The sequence below is a fragment of the Columba livia genome, chromosome 14 (assembly GCF_036013475.1).
Source record: "Columba livia isolate bColLiv1 breed racing homer chromosome 14, bColLiv1.pat.W.v2, whole genome shotgun sequence".
In the NCBI taxonomy this organism is placed as follows: Eukaryota; Metazoa; Chordata; class Aves; order Columbiformes; family Columbidae; genus Columba; species Columba livia.
In genome coordinates this window covers 5,868,304-5,883,559 of record NC_088615.1, presented here as the reverse complement: position 1 = coordinate 5,883,559, position 15,256 = coordinate 5,868,304, and the positions used below count along the sequence as shown (strand labels likewise).

The 15,256-nt window shown below is 54.9% G+C and overlaps 1 protein-coding gene across 3 annotated transcripts in view; it reads left to right on the top strand.

The window, feature by feature from the left end:
- The window catches only part of LARP1 (La ribonucleoprotein 1, translational regulator), a 45,850-nt gene that overhangs the window by 24,629 nt on the left and 5,965 nt on the right, over positions 1–15,256 (top strand). The window contains exons 3-19 of one of the 3 annotated variants that reach the window (XM_065029716.1): positions 4,221–4,282; positions 5,582–5,647; positions 6,513–6,681; positions 7,296–7,427; positions 7,620–7,772; positions 8,479–8,641; positions 8,926–9,070; positions 9,293–9,467; positions 10,002–10,171; positions 10,478–10,837; positions 12,005–12,128; positions 12,730–12,935; positions 13,012–13,118; positions 13,472–13,623; positions 13,909–14,053; positions 14,232–14,341; positions 14,869–14,996. In XM_065029716.1, the coding sequence (XP_064885788.1) occupies positions 4,221–4,282; positions 5,582–5,647; positions 6,513–6,681; positions 7,296–7,427; positions 7,620–7,772; positions 8,479–8,641; positions 8,926–9,070; positions 9,293–9,467; positions 10,002–10,171; positions 10,478–10,837; positions 12,005–12,128; positions 12,730–12,935; positions 13,012–13,118; positions 13,472–13,623; positions 13,909–14,053; positions 14,232–14,341; positions 14,869–14,996 (2,567 nt within the window). Of the gene's footprint in view, positions 1–4,220; positions 4,283–5,581; positions 5,648–6,509; positions 6,682–7,295; positions 7,428–7,619; positions 7,773–8,478; positions 8,642–8,925; positions 9,071–9,292; positions 9,468–10,001; positions 10,172–10,477; positions 10,838–12,004; positions 12,129–12,729; positions 12,936–13,011; positions 13,119–13,471; positions 13,624–13,908; positions 14,054–14,231; positions 14,342–14,868; positions 14,997–15,256 lie in introns of all 3 variants that reach the window. The other 2 variants (XM_065029715.1, XM_065029717.1) reach the window with 2 other exon arrangements.

The following is a 15,256-nucleotide window of genomic DNA, read 5'->3' as shown; positions in this document are numbered from 1 at the left end:
TATGTCCCTTCTCTCTGGCAGCCTGCCCAGACCCCCAGGGCTCGGTCACTCCTGCCCAGGCTGCACTTGGTCTTTCTTGCCTGTTGACCTTGAAGAAGCATCACCAGAGTGGGTGTCCCTTCATATTGGTGATGAGCTGCAGCCCTCACATGCACCAGGGCTGTCCTGTGGAGGACGGGAAAGGAGGAGGATCGCTGAGAGATTCTCGAGTGGTGAAGTGGATCCTGTTGGATCACTGGGCCTGTGGCTGGCTGTCCCCTGCCAGTGCTCCAGGGAGACTGGGGATACCAGCTGGGCTCCTCCAGCCCCAACAGGACCTGTGGCATGGAGCAAGCACCCCTGTCTCAGCCTCTCCATCTCAAAGTCCAGGCTCTTGGCTTCAAAACCCCGTTCATCAGCATTTTCGCCTGGGTGCCACGCTGTGGGCTGGAGCAGCTCAGGGGCAGGCCAGCTCCTTTCTTTTGACTTGGCTGCCAGCAGGGAGGGCTGTGCTGTGTCCGGGCTCTGTGTGCCACAGCTGAGGACTCTACGTTCCTGCTGGGAGCCGGGGCTGCCCTGTGAAGCTGTCCCAGCTGGTGCTGGGGAGCTCCGAGCCCTGGTCTAGGTTGCATGTGAGTGGTACACCAGGAGCTTTCTTGTGAGAGACACAGGTATTTCTGCAGTGTAACACCATGTCTCTGCCCAGCCCTACAGATTGATTCCACCTCTTCGTCCACCTTCTCTAAAAATCCATTACAAGCTGCATTTGGTGTAAGGAAAGGCAGGGAACCAGGTCAATGGGTGTTGGGTTTGATTTTTCCCAGGAAAGGCGGTAAGTATATCTCCTAGGCTGAGCACAGTGGTCCTACGGCACGTGTTGCTCTCGGGTGAGCACATTTAGCTGCAGAGCTGTTGTCACCTTGGCTGTCTGGGCCTTGTGCAACAGCTTTTTTCTCCTTCCAGGTATGAGGTGTTTGCTCACCTGGATGCTCCTGTGAGCTCCCCGCCCCGAGGGCTCCTGTGCCACAGCCAGCCTTGGGCTGGAGGGGAGGCACAGGCTGTCTGCACAGCCTTGCCCTTCTTGGTGCCCGCTGGGTGTGTTGGGGAGCAAGTATCAAAAGCCAGCGAGTGCTTTGGCTGTGGGAGATGTTTGCAGTGCTGGCACGTGAGCCTCAGTGCCCCCACCTGCACCTTGTCCCCTCGGTTATTAAGAAATAACCTCTTCCTGGCTGGGCAACTGCACGCAGCAGATCAAAACTGGAGGCCTGCTTGTTTGCTCCTGGCTGTGCCAGCACTTGTTCTGTGGCCGCAGGCAAAGCCGCTCCTTCCTTCCCTGCCCGCTGTCCCCTTGCCAGTCTCACACCACTAAAGCCCCGGCGGTTGCTCCAGCTGTTCTGTGTGTCCCCTCACGTGGAGAGGCCCTGTTTTTTGGCACAGTGTGGTCAGGTAGTGATACTGCAACTGAAAATCATTTACTGCCACCAAATAAAAGCAAAAGGAGGTTTGTGTGATGCCAGGAGGTCTGTGACATCTGTCAGCAGCTTTTAAGGGCTCAGCTATCCAGCTGGGCGATATCAAGTATCCCTTTGTAGACTGCTTGTCTTGAGCTCCTGTGTGGGGGTGAGCAACACACCCTTGCACCCCATTTCCCACGTTGATGCAGTGACGAAGGGCAGCAAGGTTTTCCTGCGGTGGGGTTTGCCAGGGAATCTTTTCAGCCATGTACCTTTCTTGCAGGAAGGTTTTCTTCTGAAGCCTGAGCACCTGGATTACTCTAAATGTGTTTTGGGTGGGTTTGGTGTATTTTTTTTAAACACTTGGGTTGAAAGCAGTTCAGGGTTTCATGTCCAGGACTTGACTGCAGAATTGTTGATGGGTTGGAACTGGGGCCCTTGGTTAGGCATGCCCAGCCCTCTCTGGAGCTCTGGGATGGTGTGTCTCTATCTGCCAGCACAGTCACACCCCCTTGATCTCCTGCCTTAGTCTGAGCAGCCTCCACCGTGACTTGCAGATCTCGACTCCATCCACGCTGTCGAGAGCTGCGGCTGCGCTCCCTGGAGCAGCCTCCCTGCCAGGCTGCAGCGCTTTGCTTTGTGTTTTGTCTTCTGCAGCGCTCTGCAAATGCTAATTAGTCTTCTCAGCACCTCAACTAGATAAGGGATCCTTGTTCTTATCTTGCAGATAGGGAAAGCAGCAGAACTTGTTTCAAACAATCTACTCCCTCCCCCGCAAAGAGGAGTTTGGAGTTTGTGGCACCCACCCCTGCAGCCTGTGCTCCTGTGTCCTCTTTCGCTAGAGGTTATGAGGGGGCCTCTCTTTAACTGGTCCCTAAAAAAAAAACAGCACAAGAGAGGAAGGAGAAATAAAAAGCTGTGAGGCTCCTGAGCTGAAGCAGCTGGAGGAAAGGGCTGTGTGTCTTTGCTGTGAGCCCTGGGGCTGCAGCACAGCAAGAGTGGGTGCCTGGGTGGGATGCTCGCAGTGAGGGAGGGAGCCCTGCTCTCCCCCCGCCAGAGAGGCTGGTGCCTAATCAAGCTGCAGAGCAAGTTCAGTTATTTTTTTGTGTGGTGCCAGGCATGTCGGTGCTGTAGGAACAGGCAGGGGTGCTCCATACCTGCGGAAAACCGGGCTGGTTGCAGGTTTGTGCGGTAGCACTTGGTGCCTTTTGAAGCTATATTTAGTTGGTGACATCTGTGGGCGTTGAGTGGAGGATTTTAGGGGTGGAATTCTCAATGAGGTGCACGTGGAATAAATGATGGACATGTGGGACTGCTACTGCTCATGGGGGGAGATGATACACATGGGTTTGGGTTGTTCTTGAGAGAAGGGGGAGGATTTGGGGATCCAGCTGAGAGCTTGGGCTCTCCCAGGGATGAAATCCCCACGCAGGATCTTGAGGAAGGGGAACGCACGTGGCTCTGTCGTGCCATGTCTGACTCTGCCTTACTGACACTTCAAAGCCTCCAGCTCTGAGCAAGGCTGGGCCAGAGGATGAATCACAGGTTTTGAGACTAGGAAGGGGACCGGTTTTGATCATCTAGGCAAAGCTGCCCTGCCTCGCACCGGAGATCAAAGCCAGCTTGGAGCAAAGCTGGGTAGGTTATTCAGGGTGTTTCCTGGGGCATTCCCTGATAGCCTCTGTCATTCCTCGGGGCTCTTCACCTCCTTCTCACCCTCGCCTCCAACCCCAGTCTGGGGCACTTTTCTTCTAAACATAGCAGAGTCAGCAGAAATGCTCGTTCCTGCTGGGCACCTGGCATGGCTGCCTGTCAGGGCAGGGGCTGGTGGGCTCTCCTCTCCCTGCAGGGCACCCCTCTCATGGAGGAGACCCTCACACATGGTCCTCACGGGGTTGGTTTGCGTTAGACAGTGACATGCTGCTTTGTTGGGTGCTGCGCATGCCCTGCATGAGCCTGCTTCTCATCCAGAGACCTTGCAGCCAAACCTGAGAGGGGAAAAAACAAGTTGAATTTCTTTTTCTGCTTGTAAGGAGGTTGTGTGTGAGCAGGAGCCAAGACAGGTCATGGTGGGGCTGAAGTCATGACTTGCTGCAGGTCTTGCCTGAGGTCTGGTGATATGAACCCCAGCAGTTGCACTCTGACACCCTAAAACACCCCAGAGGCACTCAAGTGCTTAAATGCTTCTGGCTGTCGTGGGATATAAGCACTTTCCAGATCTGGCAGCATCCCTCTGTGCGTTCCCTCTCATGAAGTTGCTGCCTCGTGCTGGGATGTGTTGGAGATCAAAGCACAAGATGACAGTGCCCATGTGCCGCAGGCTCGCCATTCGTTCCATCAGAGCCGTGCTCTGCTCCCTGGGGACGGTTGGCCACACCAAAATGGTGATGGGCCTTGCCTCTCCAAGGGCACGTTTGTTTTGCTGTGCTTAATAGCAGATCAAGTTCTGCATGGTGCTTTGCAGAGCGAGCTGAACTCCCCACCACCCCTTCTCCCTGGCTGGCAAAGCCATGGGGGGGCTGAGTTAAGTCAGGAAGGGCCTTTCTGCAGCAGGGTGGGGTTAAAGGTCCATCTCCTGGCCACCTGCATTGATTAGGAGCCTCCTGATCTTGATGGAACCCTTCTGAGACCCAGGTCAGAAGCTGGCTCTGTTTTCTGTTCACCTCTTCCTTTTAACCCTCCTTTTCTGAAGGGGGAGCTGGCTTGCTTCCCACCTGATTCCTTCCAGAGCTCGCACTTACACAACCCTCAGCTGTGTTTAACAGTTTTGTTCTCCTCCTCTTGCAGAACACACAACTCCTGCGAAAGTGGTGAGGGCTGCCAACCCAAGACAGCGGAAAGGGAGCAAGGTAAGGCCATGCCTGCCAACCCCCTTGCCGGCCTTCAGCTTCTGGCACAGGCGTCAGCGCTGCCTGAGCATCCCGAGGGTCTGGTGAGCAGACCCCTTCCTTCGCAATCCTGGGTGTAGAGGGGTTCACCTGCTTTCCTGGCTGCCTGAGTGTGTGGAGAAGAACATCTGGATTCTCCCATTTCATGTTCAGTAGTCTTGCATGCTGCCTGGACTGGTTTTCTGCCCAGTTAGGCTAGGGGAGACCTTCTCACCTTCCCTCTTGCAGCACAGTGCTGGATGTGGAAAGCCTTTTCCCCTGCTCCAAGGATGCGTCTGACACTTGATATGACTTTGTTTATCTGTTCCATCTCAAGGAGAGGAGTGCCCTGGGGGTGGAAGCTTGTCCTGTCTGTGAAACAGGCATGGCCCTGCTCTGGAGGTGGTTTTCCCAGGAAACCTGCCTCCTGGGGAGGGGAGCATGGCACCTGAATGTAGAAATATGGTCTCTTGGAGGACTTGGTGGCTCCAGATTAACTTAGAACTACTAACCCTCCAAAGGCACAGATAAGATTCTGTTCCCACATAATCTTGAACTCATTGCCCAGCCACAATTCAGCATGTTACCTGGGCAGCTGTTCGGGTCCTGTTCTCTGAAATCTGGAAGAGGGAGAAATGATGGTAATGGTCAGGTCACTTTTCAGCAGAGAAGTGACTCATGGTCCCCCATATATGGCCATAGGGTGTCTGGAACAAGGGAGCTCACATCTCCATCAGACACCTTGAATTTTCCCACCAGTTCTCCTACATGATCCCTTTGCTTTGTTGTTGTCAGCACTTGGCTGCAGTTGGGCACTTAAATGAAACTAAGCCTGGCTGTAACCTGCCACTAGGTGCAGGCAGCCGCTTTAATGGGATGGAGTTGCTTGAGGTGGATTTAGGGTGCCAGAAGTTGTGTGTTTCCCCTGCCCAAGGGATGGTGCCCATGATAAATGAGTTACTCTGGGCAACTTTGTGCCAAATGCTGCTTCTGGGGTTAAACATCTGGTGGAAGCTGGGTGGCTGTTGGCAGCTTCATTATTATCCCTGATAGACACAAACTTGTCTGCAGTTATTTGGGATTAACTTGGAGACCCTGCTTTGGTTGGAGAGAGGGTGTGGATATGCAGTTTGGGTGTCAGCCCCCAACCTGGGGACAGCCATCTGCAGGACACCCGTGGGTGGTACTGGGACAGTGTGACTGGAAGGGCTTCTGGCCGCTGATACAGGGCATGACACCCACATCTTGTGTGCTAATGAGACCTTTCTCTTTGGATACAAGGTTGGTGATTTCGGTGATGCCACGAATTGGCCAACACCTGGAGAAATAGCCCACAAGAGCGTCCAGGTGAGAACGCAAGATCACTCTGGTGAGCAGAATAAGGCCCCTGCAGACCTCCCCATCCCTCTGGAAGCACTGGCTGAGCCAGGCCATTTGGGGTGCTGAGTGTCAGTGCAGAGGCAGCCAGGAATAGTGTGCAGGGGATTTCCTTTTAGGGCTGCCCTGTGTGTTGGGCTCCCTCCCTCGGTGCTATTCTGGGAGCCTGGAGCCTGGTCTAAACCCCTGATCTGAGTGAATCAGGTAGGGCAGCTCCCAGACCTGCTCCACTCGGGGCTGCTCTGTGCAAGAAGGGACCCGGGCAAGAGCTGGGACTTCCACAGGAGAACCAGAGAACCTGCACGAGAAAGGGCTGATGTGCCTGAGCGGCATGGGTTTCTTCTCCTGCTGTGGGCATGGGTGTTGTTGAAAGCTTTCTACAGAGTGTTTTGAAAAGGTGGACCCATTTCAAATTTATTTCAATTTGAAATTGGGTCCATCTCTTCGAAACGCTCTATTTCTGGATGCTGCTTCGTCAGCTCTTGGCCGTCTCTCGTGGCATGAGGGTCACTCACACTTTGCCATTGGGGTATTCTGGTCCCTGGTGGACATCTCCACCCAGGACCACGAAACAGGCTGGGCAGTCCATCTCAGTAACTGCTCTGTCTGGGGCTTGTGTCTCAGCTTGAGCACTTCCCAGCATCTGTAGCAGCCCTTGCCCTGCTCAGACAGGAGCCCTTCCCTGGGAACAGGGCAGCTCTGGGACACATGGAGCAGGAATGCCCCCAGCCTAGGACAAGGTGGTCCTGCTCTTGCCAGGACAGCTGAGGTCTGTTACCAGCTTTTCATTTCTCCCATCTCTCACATTTTTCCTGCACTGGTGTGTCTCCAGCAGCCGCACAAGGCGTCATCCCTTCGGAAACTGCCCGTCAAGAAAGACATGAAAGAGCAGGAGAAAGGGGATGGGAGCGATGGCAAAGAGAGCCTGAAAACCAAATCAGATGAGTCCGGGGAGGAGAAGAATGGTGACGATGACAACCAGAAGTCAGCACAGAAGAAGAAAGGTAAGACAGGACCTGGCAGGGACGGTACCCCAGGCTCAGCCTGTGTCCCTGTCTGTGACCCATAGCCAGGTGGAAGCGTCCATCTCTTTCCCTGGGGGCCTTGCAGAGGGACATGGTCCCAAGTGCGGGGACAGCTGCAGTGAAAAGGTGTTTGCAGGCTTCAGTGGGATAAGGTGTCATTTTGGTGAGAGTTAGTGGAGCAAGGCTCAAGTAGGGGCATCTGTGTGTCTGTTTAGGGAATGGGGCAATTGTCTGTCCTCTCATGAGTGCTCTGTGGTGGCACAGAAAAGCCCTTGACTGTGGGTTATGTCAGCTGTGGTTGACACATGGGCTCAGTCTGGCCTGAGCCTTGGCAGGCAGAAAGAGGCAGAGGAAGGACAAGGGCCGTGAAGCAATAGCAGAGTTTTGTGTCACGTCCCTCCATGCCTGAGAGTCCTGCTCAGAGCTTTTCTGCATCCAGCGACACTTGGAGGGATGTTTCAGGACAGGGTTGGTCCAGAAGCCCCCTGCTTTCTCTCCTCCATGTGTGGGGACTGTGTGTCAAGAAGGGGCTGTGGTGGAAGAAGCAGATGCTCTCTGAACCTGTGTCACACCCGAACCCTGTCCTTTTGCAGGCAACAAACACAAGTGGGTCCCTTTGCAGATAGACATGAAGTCAGAGGTGCCTAGGGACAAAACGGCCTCTCGGAACAACCGGCAAAATGAGCAGCACAGGCACCCCTCCAACAACCGCGGCGAGCTGAAAGGTGGGGGCTCAGGCCGGGGACCCCTCTCCCGGCCCTGGCTGTGGGGCAGAGCAAGCCCTGGTGCCCAGGCAAGGCGTGGGGCACTGGGCACGCTTCCTGCATTCAAAGGGCTTCGGGTGCAGCAGGCTTGCTCCAGGGAGATGCTTTCATCCTGTAACATTCTTCCTGCCTCTTTTTTTTCCCTGTCTGCAGGCTGGCACCCGGACAACAAGCACGAGCGCAGCTGGCAGGACCACGATGAAACCTCCAGCGTGAAAAGCGAGGGAGGAGCTGTGCGAGGCGCTTTCCGGGGCCGAGGCCGGGGCCGTGGCAGGGGCCGGGGCCGTGGCAGAGGAGGTGAAGGCAGTATGTGTGATCTTGTGTCAGCAGGGAGAACAGGGCATGTGCCCAAGTGTGCGGGGCTCTGTGTGTGTGTGAGACCTGGCGCTCTGAAGTGGGCTGGGGAGGGCAGAGCGCTGTAGGGATGCAGGGAAATATTGTGGCAGGTCATCCCAACTGAGAAGCTGGGCTGCTTTTAATAAGAGCAAATCATTCTTATTAATATTTAAATAAAGGCAAATGTCTTTCCGCTACTCAGGCCCATGTCTTCCACCTGTTTTCTGCCACCTGCAGTGCCCCTGCATGCAGAAATTGAAGCATGCTGATGATCTGCGTAGGCTTTGTCATGTTGAGAGCCAAGCAGAAGTCTTAGCCTGAATGGGGAAGAGCATCTGCTCTGGCATTTGTCAGGGCAGTGTCTGTGCTGACCCTGACTGGCTTCAGGGTAGGGCCTTTGTGTGTCACTTGGGCTGCCCAGTTGCTCCTGGGTTTAGAGGGCTCCTGGCCTCTCTTTGGCTTGGTGTGTTGAGGCTTCACTGAGATTCCTTCTGTGGCAAAGGCTGAGGGCAGGTGGACGAGGGATGTGGGTCAATGATGACCCATTATAACCTGCCACAGGTACCCCAGGAACAGTGTAGAGGGAGCTGTTTGTGGGGGAGTTTGTCCCCATCGGGCAGCACAGCCTGCGTAGCAGATCACAGAGGCTGTACTGACCCTTCCTGGTGTCCCACAGGCCACTTTGACTACCAGTATGGGTACCGGAAATTCGAGGGCTCGGATGCCTCCCGCACTCAGAAGTACGCTAGCAACATCACTTACTACTTTGACAACATCAGCAGCGCCGAGCTCTACAGCGTGGACCAGGAACTGCTCAAAGACTACATCAAGCGGCAGATGTAAGCACCACCTCTTCTCCTTCTCTGGGTGTTGGTCGTTGGTGGGATGTTCACAGATGCCCTCCCTGGACACTGCATGGCTCATCTTGTGGTAGGGTTAGAGTCGAGTTGTGTTGACTCTATGCCACGCAGCTTACAGCACCAGCTTGCCCAAAGCCTGGGCTCCTCAGGCTGTCTCTCTCCAGCCTCCCTGTAGCAGAAGTCTGCGTGTGGGATTACTTCCTCAGGGGTGCCCAGAAGAGGGTGGCTTGGAGCTGCCTCTCACTGACATGTTGTCCATACAGAGAGTATTACTTCAGCGTGGACAACCTGGAGCGAGACTTCTTCCTCCGTCGCAAGATGGACTCGGATGGCTTCCTTCCCATCACCCTGATCGCCAGCTTCCACCGGGTGCAGGCCCTGACCACTGACATCAGCCTCATCATCAAGGTGAGGGCAAGGAAGGATGAGCTTGCCTTGTTCTGCTTCTCACCACCCGTTTCTGAGGCCTTTTTTCTTGATGACCTGTGGGTGAGATGTATGTGGAACCTTCCCTTGTCCTTGATGTGCTTCCTCCTCCTCCTGGTCCCTCCTAGGGAGGAAGGGCTGGGGCTGAGCCGCTCAGCATGCCAAGGCAGGGCTCTAAGTTAACCAGGTATCACTTGATTCCAGGCTCTGAAGGACAGCAAGGTAGTAGAAATTGTGGATGAGAAGATCAGGAGAAAAGAACAGCCAGAAAAATGGGCTCTGCCTGGCCCTCCTATGGCAGACTACACGCAGACAGACTTCTCGCAGTTCATCAACTGCCCTGAGTTTGTGCCCCGGCAAAGCTTCCAGAAAGAGACAGGTGAGCACTGGGGAATATGGAGGGAGGTGCAGGGTGCGGTGTTGGTGCTGCACTGGGACTGAGGCCCCGAGGGTCAGGAGTGTTCCCCAGGGCATGTTCTTGTCACCCCTTCCCATGGGGGCTGGCGTGAGCCCAGGGTTGGGTCTGAGAGGCCGAGTGGAGGATCTTCTTGGTGCTGTCTTAAGAGTTTTGGCAGGAGGAGATCTGTTCCTGCTGGCTCCGGACTGTCTTGGGAAGGTTTCCCTGAGAGAAACGGTCACCACCTGCTTTAGGGCTCTGTGTGTCTGGGAAACTGTCACCTGCAGAGCTCTGTGGCCACCACTGGCATCACAACCTTAACTAGAGAATACTTTTTTTTCCTTCTCCCCATTACAATGTGCTGGTCGGCCTTGGCCACTAGATGCTGGCTAGTAGCACAAGCTGTGCCATGCTGCCAAAATAACTCCCTCTTTGGTCAGGTGCATTGAGTACGCACCCCCCCAGGCTCCCTCCCTCCCTCCCTCTAAAGGACCTCTTGGCTCTTGTTGGCTCCAGAGTCTGCTCCTGGCTCGCCACGTCCCACCAGCCCGGTCCCCACCAAAACAGAGGAGGTCAGTAACCTGAAGACAATGCCCAAGGGCCTGTCTGCAAGTCTGCCAGACCTGGATTCAGAGACATGGATTGAAGTGAAGAAGAGACCTCGGCCCTCCCCAGCCAGGCCCAAGGTGAGTGGTGATGCAGAAGCTGTTGGGTTTGAGATCTCCTAGTTGTCTGGGTGACTTAAATCATGAGTAGGTGGGTTTCAGATCAAATAGGGTCTCTTGGTTATGGGAGTGATGTCCTAGTCTCGTGGCCCCATCTGACCCCTTTTGGAGCTGCTCTGCAGAGGTGTAAATATGGTGTTCTCCCTAGATGTGCAGTTTTTGGCTGTGGTAAGGAAACACAGGGCAATAGCTGAGTCTCCAAGCAGTGAGTTTGTGCCACTACACAGTGGTCTTTATCCTGTGTCACCCTTGCCCCCCTACCTGTAGAAACCAGAGGAGTCAAAGACACCGCAGCAGCAGAAGCAAAAGGACCAAGATGAACCTGAGGAACTAGACTTCCTCTTTGATGAGGAGATGGAGCAAATGGATGGCCGCAAGAACACCTTCACCGACTGGTCAGATGAAGATTCGGATTATGAAATCGATGATCGGGACGTGAACAAGATTCTCATCGTGACACAGACGCCTCCTTACCTGCGCCGGCATCCTGGTGGGGACCGGACTGGCAACCACACATCCAGGGCTAAAATGAGCTCAGAGCTGGCCAAGGTGATCAACGATGGGCTGTACTACTACGAGCAGGACCTGTGGACAGAGCAGTTTGAGCCAGAGTATTCACAGATCAAGGTGAGAGCAGGTGATCCAAGGAAGGGGGAGTATATGTGAGCGGAGGGCTCCTCGTGGGGAGCTTTGTGTGCAGAGGACTGGCTGCCTTGGTGGTGTGGGGTGGAAATGGCAGTACAGTGGCTTACAGCCTGCTCATGGGGTAGAGCTAAGCTAGGATTAGTCCTCTTGTAGAGCTTGGGATTCTTCTCTTCTGGCGTCATGCTCTGCTGTGTCAGGGACAATCACAGCGCTGTAACGTGCTGTAAGACTGCAGTCAGGTAAACAAAGTGCTGGTAACAAGATGACCTGGAACGCAGGGTCCATTACTCTGCTGTCTGCCAGGGTCTTGGCAGGCAGTGCCAGATCTTTGGAGGGAACTGGGTGTCTGTAGTGCCCAGTGCTCTGTAGCACAGTCCCTTGGAGACTGCACTTAATGGGGACAGGTTTGATGGCTGGGCTGCACTTGGCCTGTGCTCTTCTCTACTTTGCTGCTGCCTTGCGTAGACCTGGGCTTTTTATAGAAAGCCCATTTGCTGCTTTGAAACGTTTGAATCTCAACTTAGTGACTCTCGTGGTAGAAGACGTGCCTAGGCTCGCTTGGCAACTGAAGTTATTTTGGCTGTGAGGTGGGGTGTCCCACTGGAGCCACCAGCTGGGCTCAGTGTTCCCAGGTTGCTGAAGCAGCGCTGCTCTTGGGGGTGGCTGAAGCTGAGGGTGTGGGGAGAGCAGGTGAGAGGGACAGCATGTGCTGGGGGTGTCAGCCCCTCAAATACACAGGAGTGTTGTGCCCCCCTGCTGGTGTGGCAGTGGGGAGGCTCCAGGGACACAAGAAGGTGGTGGAGCTGGGGAGTCCTGGCCAAGCTTGCCTTGAACCTTGCTGCACTGACACAGGGGGGGAAAAGCTTGAAAGCAAGTGATAATTAGTGGAGCTGACTTGTCAGATCCCTCAAAGCTTGGGAGCAGCAAGTGGCTCAGATCTGGCCCATGCAGGGCCCTGTTTTCTGTCTGCTGCATTTCCCCTTCCTACCTGCACACAGCACGTTCCCCTTCTGGGTACTGAAGCCTCATGGCTGCACTTGGTGGCCAGCACTGTGGTTGTTGCACAAGCAGGGTGGTGGTGACGACTAGCTGATGGGATGAGGGCAGAATGGCAGTTGGTTGCTTCATTGTCATCTTCTTCCAATGCAGCAAGAAGTAGAGAACTTCAAGAAAGTGAATATGATCAGCAGGGAGCAGTTTGACACCCTGACTCCAGAGCCCCCTGTGGATCCAAACCAGGAAGTCCCTCCTGGTCCCCCCAGGTTCCAGCAAGGTAAGAGACAAGGGACACAGGTGGGTGGGACTGAACTTGTCCCTATTCCTTCTGGTGAGAGGTTGGGTAGCAGCTGGGGAGAAGGAATTTGGATGGACCACTGGTGTATGGTGGGATTATCTTTCCCAGGGCAGTGCTCTTCTCCCAGCTGAACATTTTGGAGCTCCAGAAGAGAGGCCCAAAATCTGAGGTGTCCCAGCAGAGGGAGGAGACTGACAGACTTTGTAGCTCCCTGAATGTGACTTTTCTTTTGAACCCTCTGGGAGTATTTGGAAGGCAAATCCGCACTGGGCCTCACTGGTCTGTGTGTGGAGCCTGGTGCTCTGTCCTTCTCCTGGGGATGGGGGATTTGTCACTGCTGTTAGCTGCTGGGAAGCAGATACCTTGTGGAATCCCTAGAAGTTCAGTCCTTGGATCTGCAGCTAGGCTTTGGGCTGTCTGGCCAGGCTGGATTTGAAGCTGCATGTCTCAGAGGGTGGGGATGTGCCTCTGTGTTCCTGCTTCTGCTGCTCCCTATCTGGCAGATGCTGTCCCTTGGCTGTAGTGATGCTCTTGTGCTCAGAGCTCAGCTTGACCCTGGCTGGGGGGTTTCTCTCTGTAGTACCTACAGATGCTTTGGCTAACAAGTTGTTTGGAGTCCCTGAGCCTTCAACCATTGCCCGGTCTCTGCCTACAACTGTACCAGAATCACCCAACTACCGCAACGCCAGGACCCCCCGGACCCCTCGCACACCTCAGCTAAAGGACCCAACGCAGACGCCCCGTTTCTACCCGGTGGTGAAAGAGGGCAGGACGATAGATGCCAAGGTGAGGCCAGGGCTGGGGTTTCCCCCTGGGGCCTGGGCAGGAAGGGGACATGTCCCTAATGCGCTATGTCTTGCAGACTCCGCGGAAGAGGAAGACACGGCACAGTTCAAACCCCCCGATGGAATGCCACGTGGGCTGGGTGATGGACTCTCGGGAGCACAGGCCCCGAACTGCCTCCATCAGGTACTGGAGACGGGTGTGTGGGGTCATGGAGGAGCCAGAAATGGGAAAGGGAGCAAGTGTGGGAAGGAAGGGGAAAGGCAGTGTCTGCTCTTGCAGGAGAGGTCTCCTGTTAGGTGGCTGCAGAAAAGACTGGGAACCAACTTGTTCCTCCTGGAAGGAGCTGAGGAAAGTCTTAATTGGAACCATTGGTTGCCTTTGTAGTAGGAAGGCTCAGGTCCCAAACTGAGAGCAGACAGTCACAAGGAGTTGGTGGGATAGACAGACAAGTGCTGTGGCATGGAGCACGACCCCCACTTCACTTTCAGCTGGGTGATGCTAAGGAAGGGGGGTTGACGGGAGTCTCTTGTGCTCAGCTCCAGCCCCTCAGAGGGAACCCCGGCCGTCGGAAGCTACGGCTGCACCCCGCAGTCCCTGCCCAAGTTCCAGCATCCTTCGCACGAGCTGCTCAAGGAAAACGGCTTCACGCAACACGTCTACCACAAGTACCGTCGGCGCTGCCTTAACGGTAGGGATGGCTGCACCGCGGGGCGTGGGGCAGGGTGTCGGTGCCCTGCTGTGTCAGGGGCAGGGAACAGCCACTGAGCACAGGCGGTGATAAGCACAGTCCCACGAGACAACCTTGCTGGTAGCTGAGGTTTCCCCACAGTGTGTGGCGAGCACGAGCTCTGGCTGATGCTGTCCAGCACTGGGGGTGCGTGTAGCCACAGGGCCCTCCTGTACGTGAGTCCCTGTGTGGAGCTGGCTCCCTGGGAGACGATCTACCTTGTAATCATCCCCTCTCCCAAAACAGAGAGGAAACGACTGGGCATTGGTCAGTCCCAGGAGATGAACACGCTTTTCCGGTTCTGGTCCTTCTTCCTCCGAGATCACTTCAACAAGAAAATGTATGAGGAGTTCAAGCAACTGGCTGTGGAGGATGGGAAGGAGGGATACAGGTAGGAGAGGCCTTTTCTAGGAGGGGAGTGAGGGAAGAAGGGTTCAGCAGCATCTCTGCCTTGCTCAGAGGTAGGATGGGGGCTTCCCTCAGTCACCTGCTGCTGGTACGCAGCAGGGCTTTTGTCTTGAGAGCCTCTCTGCCTGGTGTCTGAGCACCATGTGCTGCTCTGTTCCCAGGTACGGTCTGGAGTGCCTTTTCAGATATTACAGCTATGGGCTGGAGAAGAAATTCCGGCCAGACATATTTAAGGACTTTCAAGAAGAGACCATCAAGGATTATGAAGCTGGTAGGTGCCTCCTTTCAGCGCCCTTGGGCTTGGTAGTGATGTAGTCCAGCTGCATGGCCATCCCTGGGCTGCTTCTCATGTCTTTGGGGAAGCCATGTAATGCTGTACGTTAATGTGTGCGATGAGGACCAGCTCAGTGTCCTGTTGCTTGCTTCACAGGAGTGGGTTGAATGGATGCTCGCTGGCCTGCAGCCTGCTGGGGAGGTGGAGGGGGGCAATAGGAGGCTGTAGCTCTCACCAGACGTTTCTATAGAAGTATTGATTCCTCTCAGATTTCTTAAAGCTCTACAGTGGCTGAGCCTTGTCACCTCCAAGTCAACCGGGCCTGGAGACATCCTCTGGCAAGAGGGCTGCCCAGTACTGATGTAGGCTGCTGCTCTCCAGGTTTTCCATCTTGCCTTGGTTGCCCACCAGTGAGACAGGAGGGTCTGTGGGGCAAGTGGTGGGGAAGCCTGGAAGAAAGGGTTCTGACATCTGGTTTGATGTTTTGTCCTGCTGACATCTGAATTGGTTTTCTCCCACTCCAGGACAGCTCTATGGGCTGGAAAAGTTCTGGGCCTTCTTAAAATATTCCAAAGCCAAAAATCTGGACATTAACAGCAAACTGCAAGAATACCTCAGCAAGTTCAAGCGCCTTGAGGACTTCCGAGTGGATGTGAGTACACGCGATGCCTGCACCCTTCTAATAGTTCCTGGAAGAACTCTTTGGCCCCCTCAGGAAAGCATTCTGGGGGCTGGTCTGCAAGTGGTGCCAGGCAGGGGAAGTCAGTGACACCTAGTGTCACACCCTGTCATTGCAGCCAGGCCAGGAACAAGCCGCAGGGTTTCAATATTGCAAATCCACTTCAGAGCAGCTCTCTGGGGGACTGGATGAGCCCATGTTCCCTCATGAGCTGAGGAGGGAGGAAGAAAGTG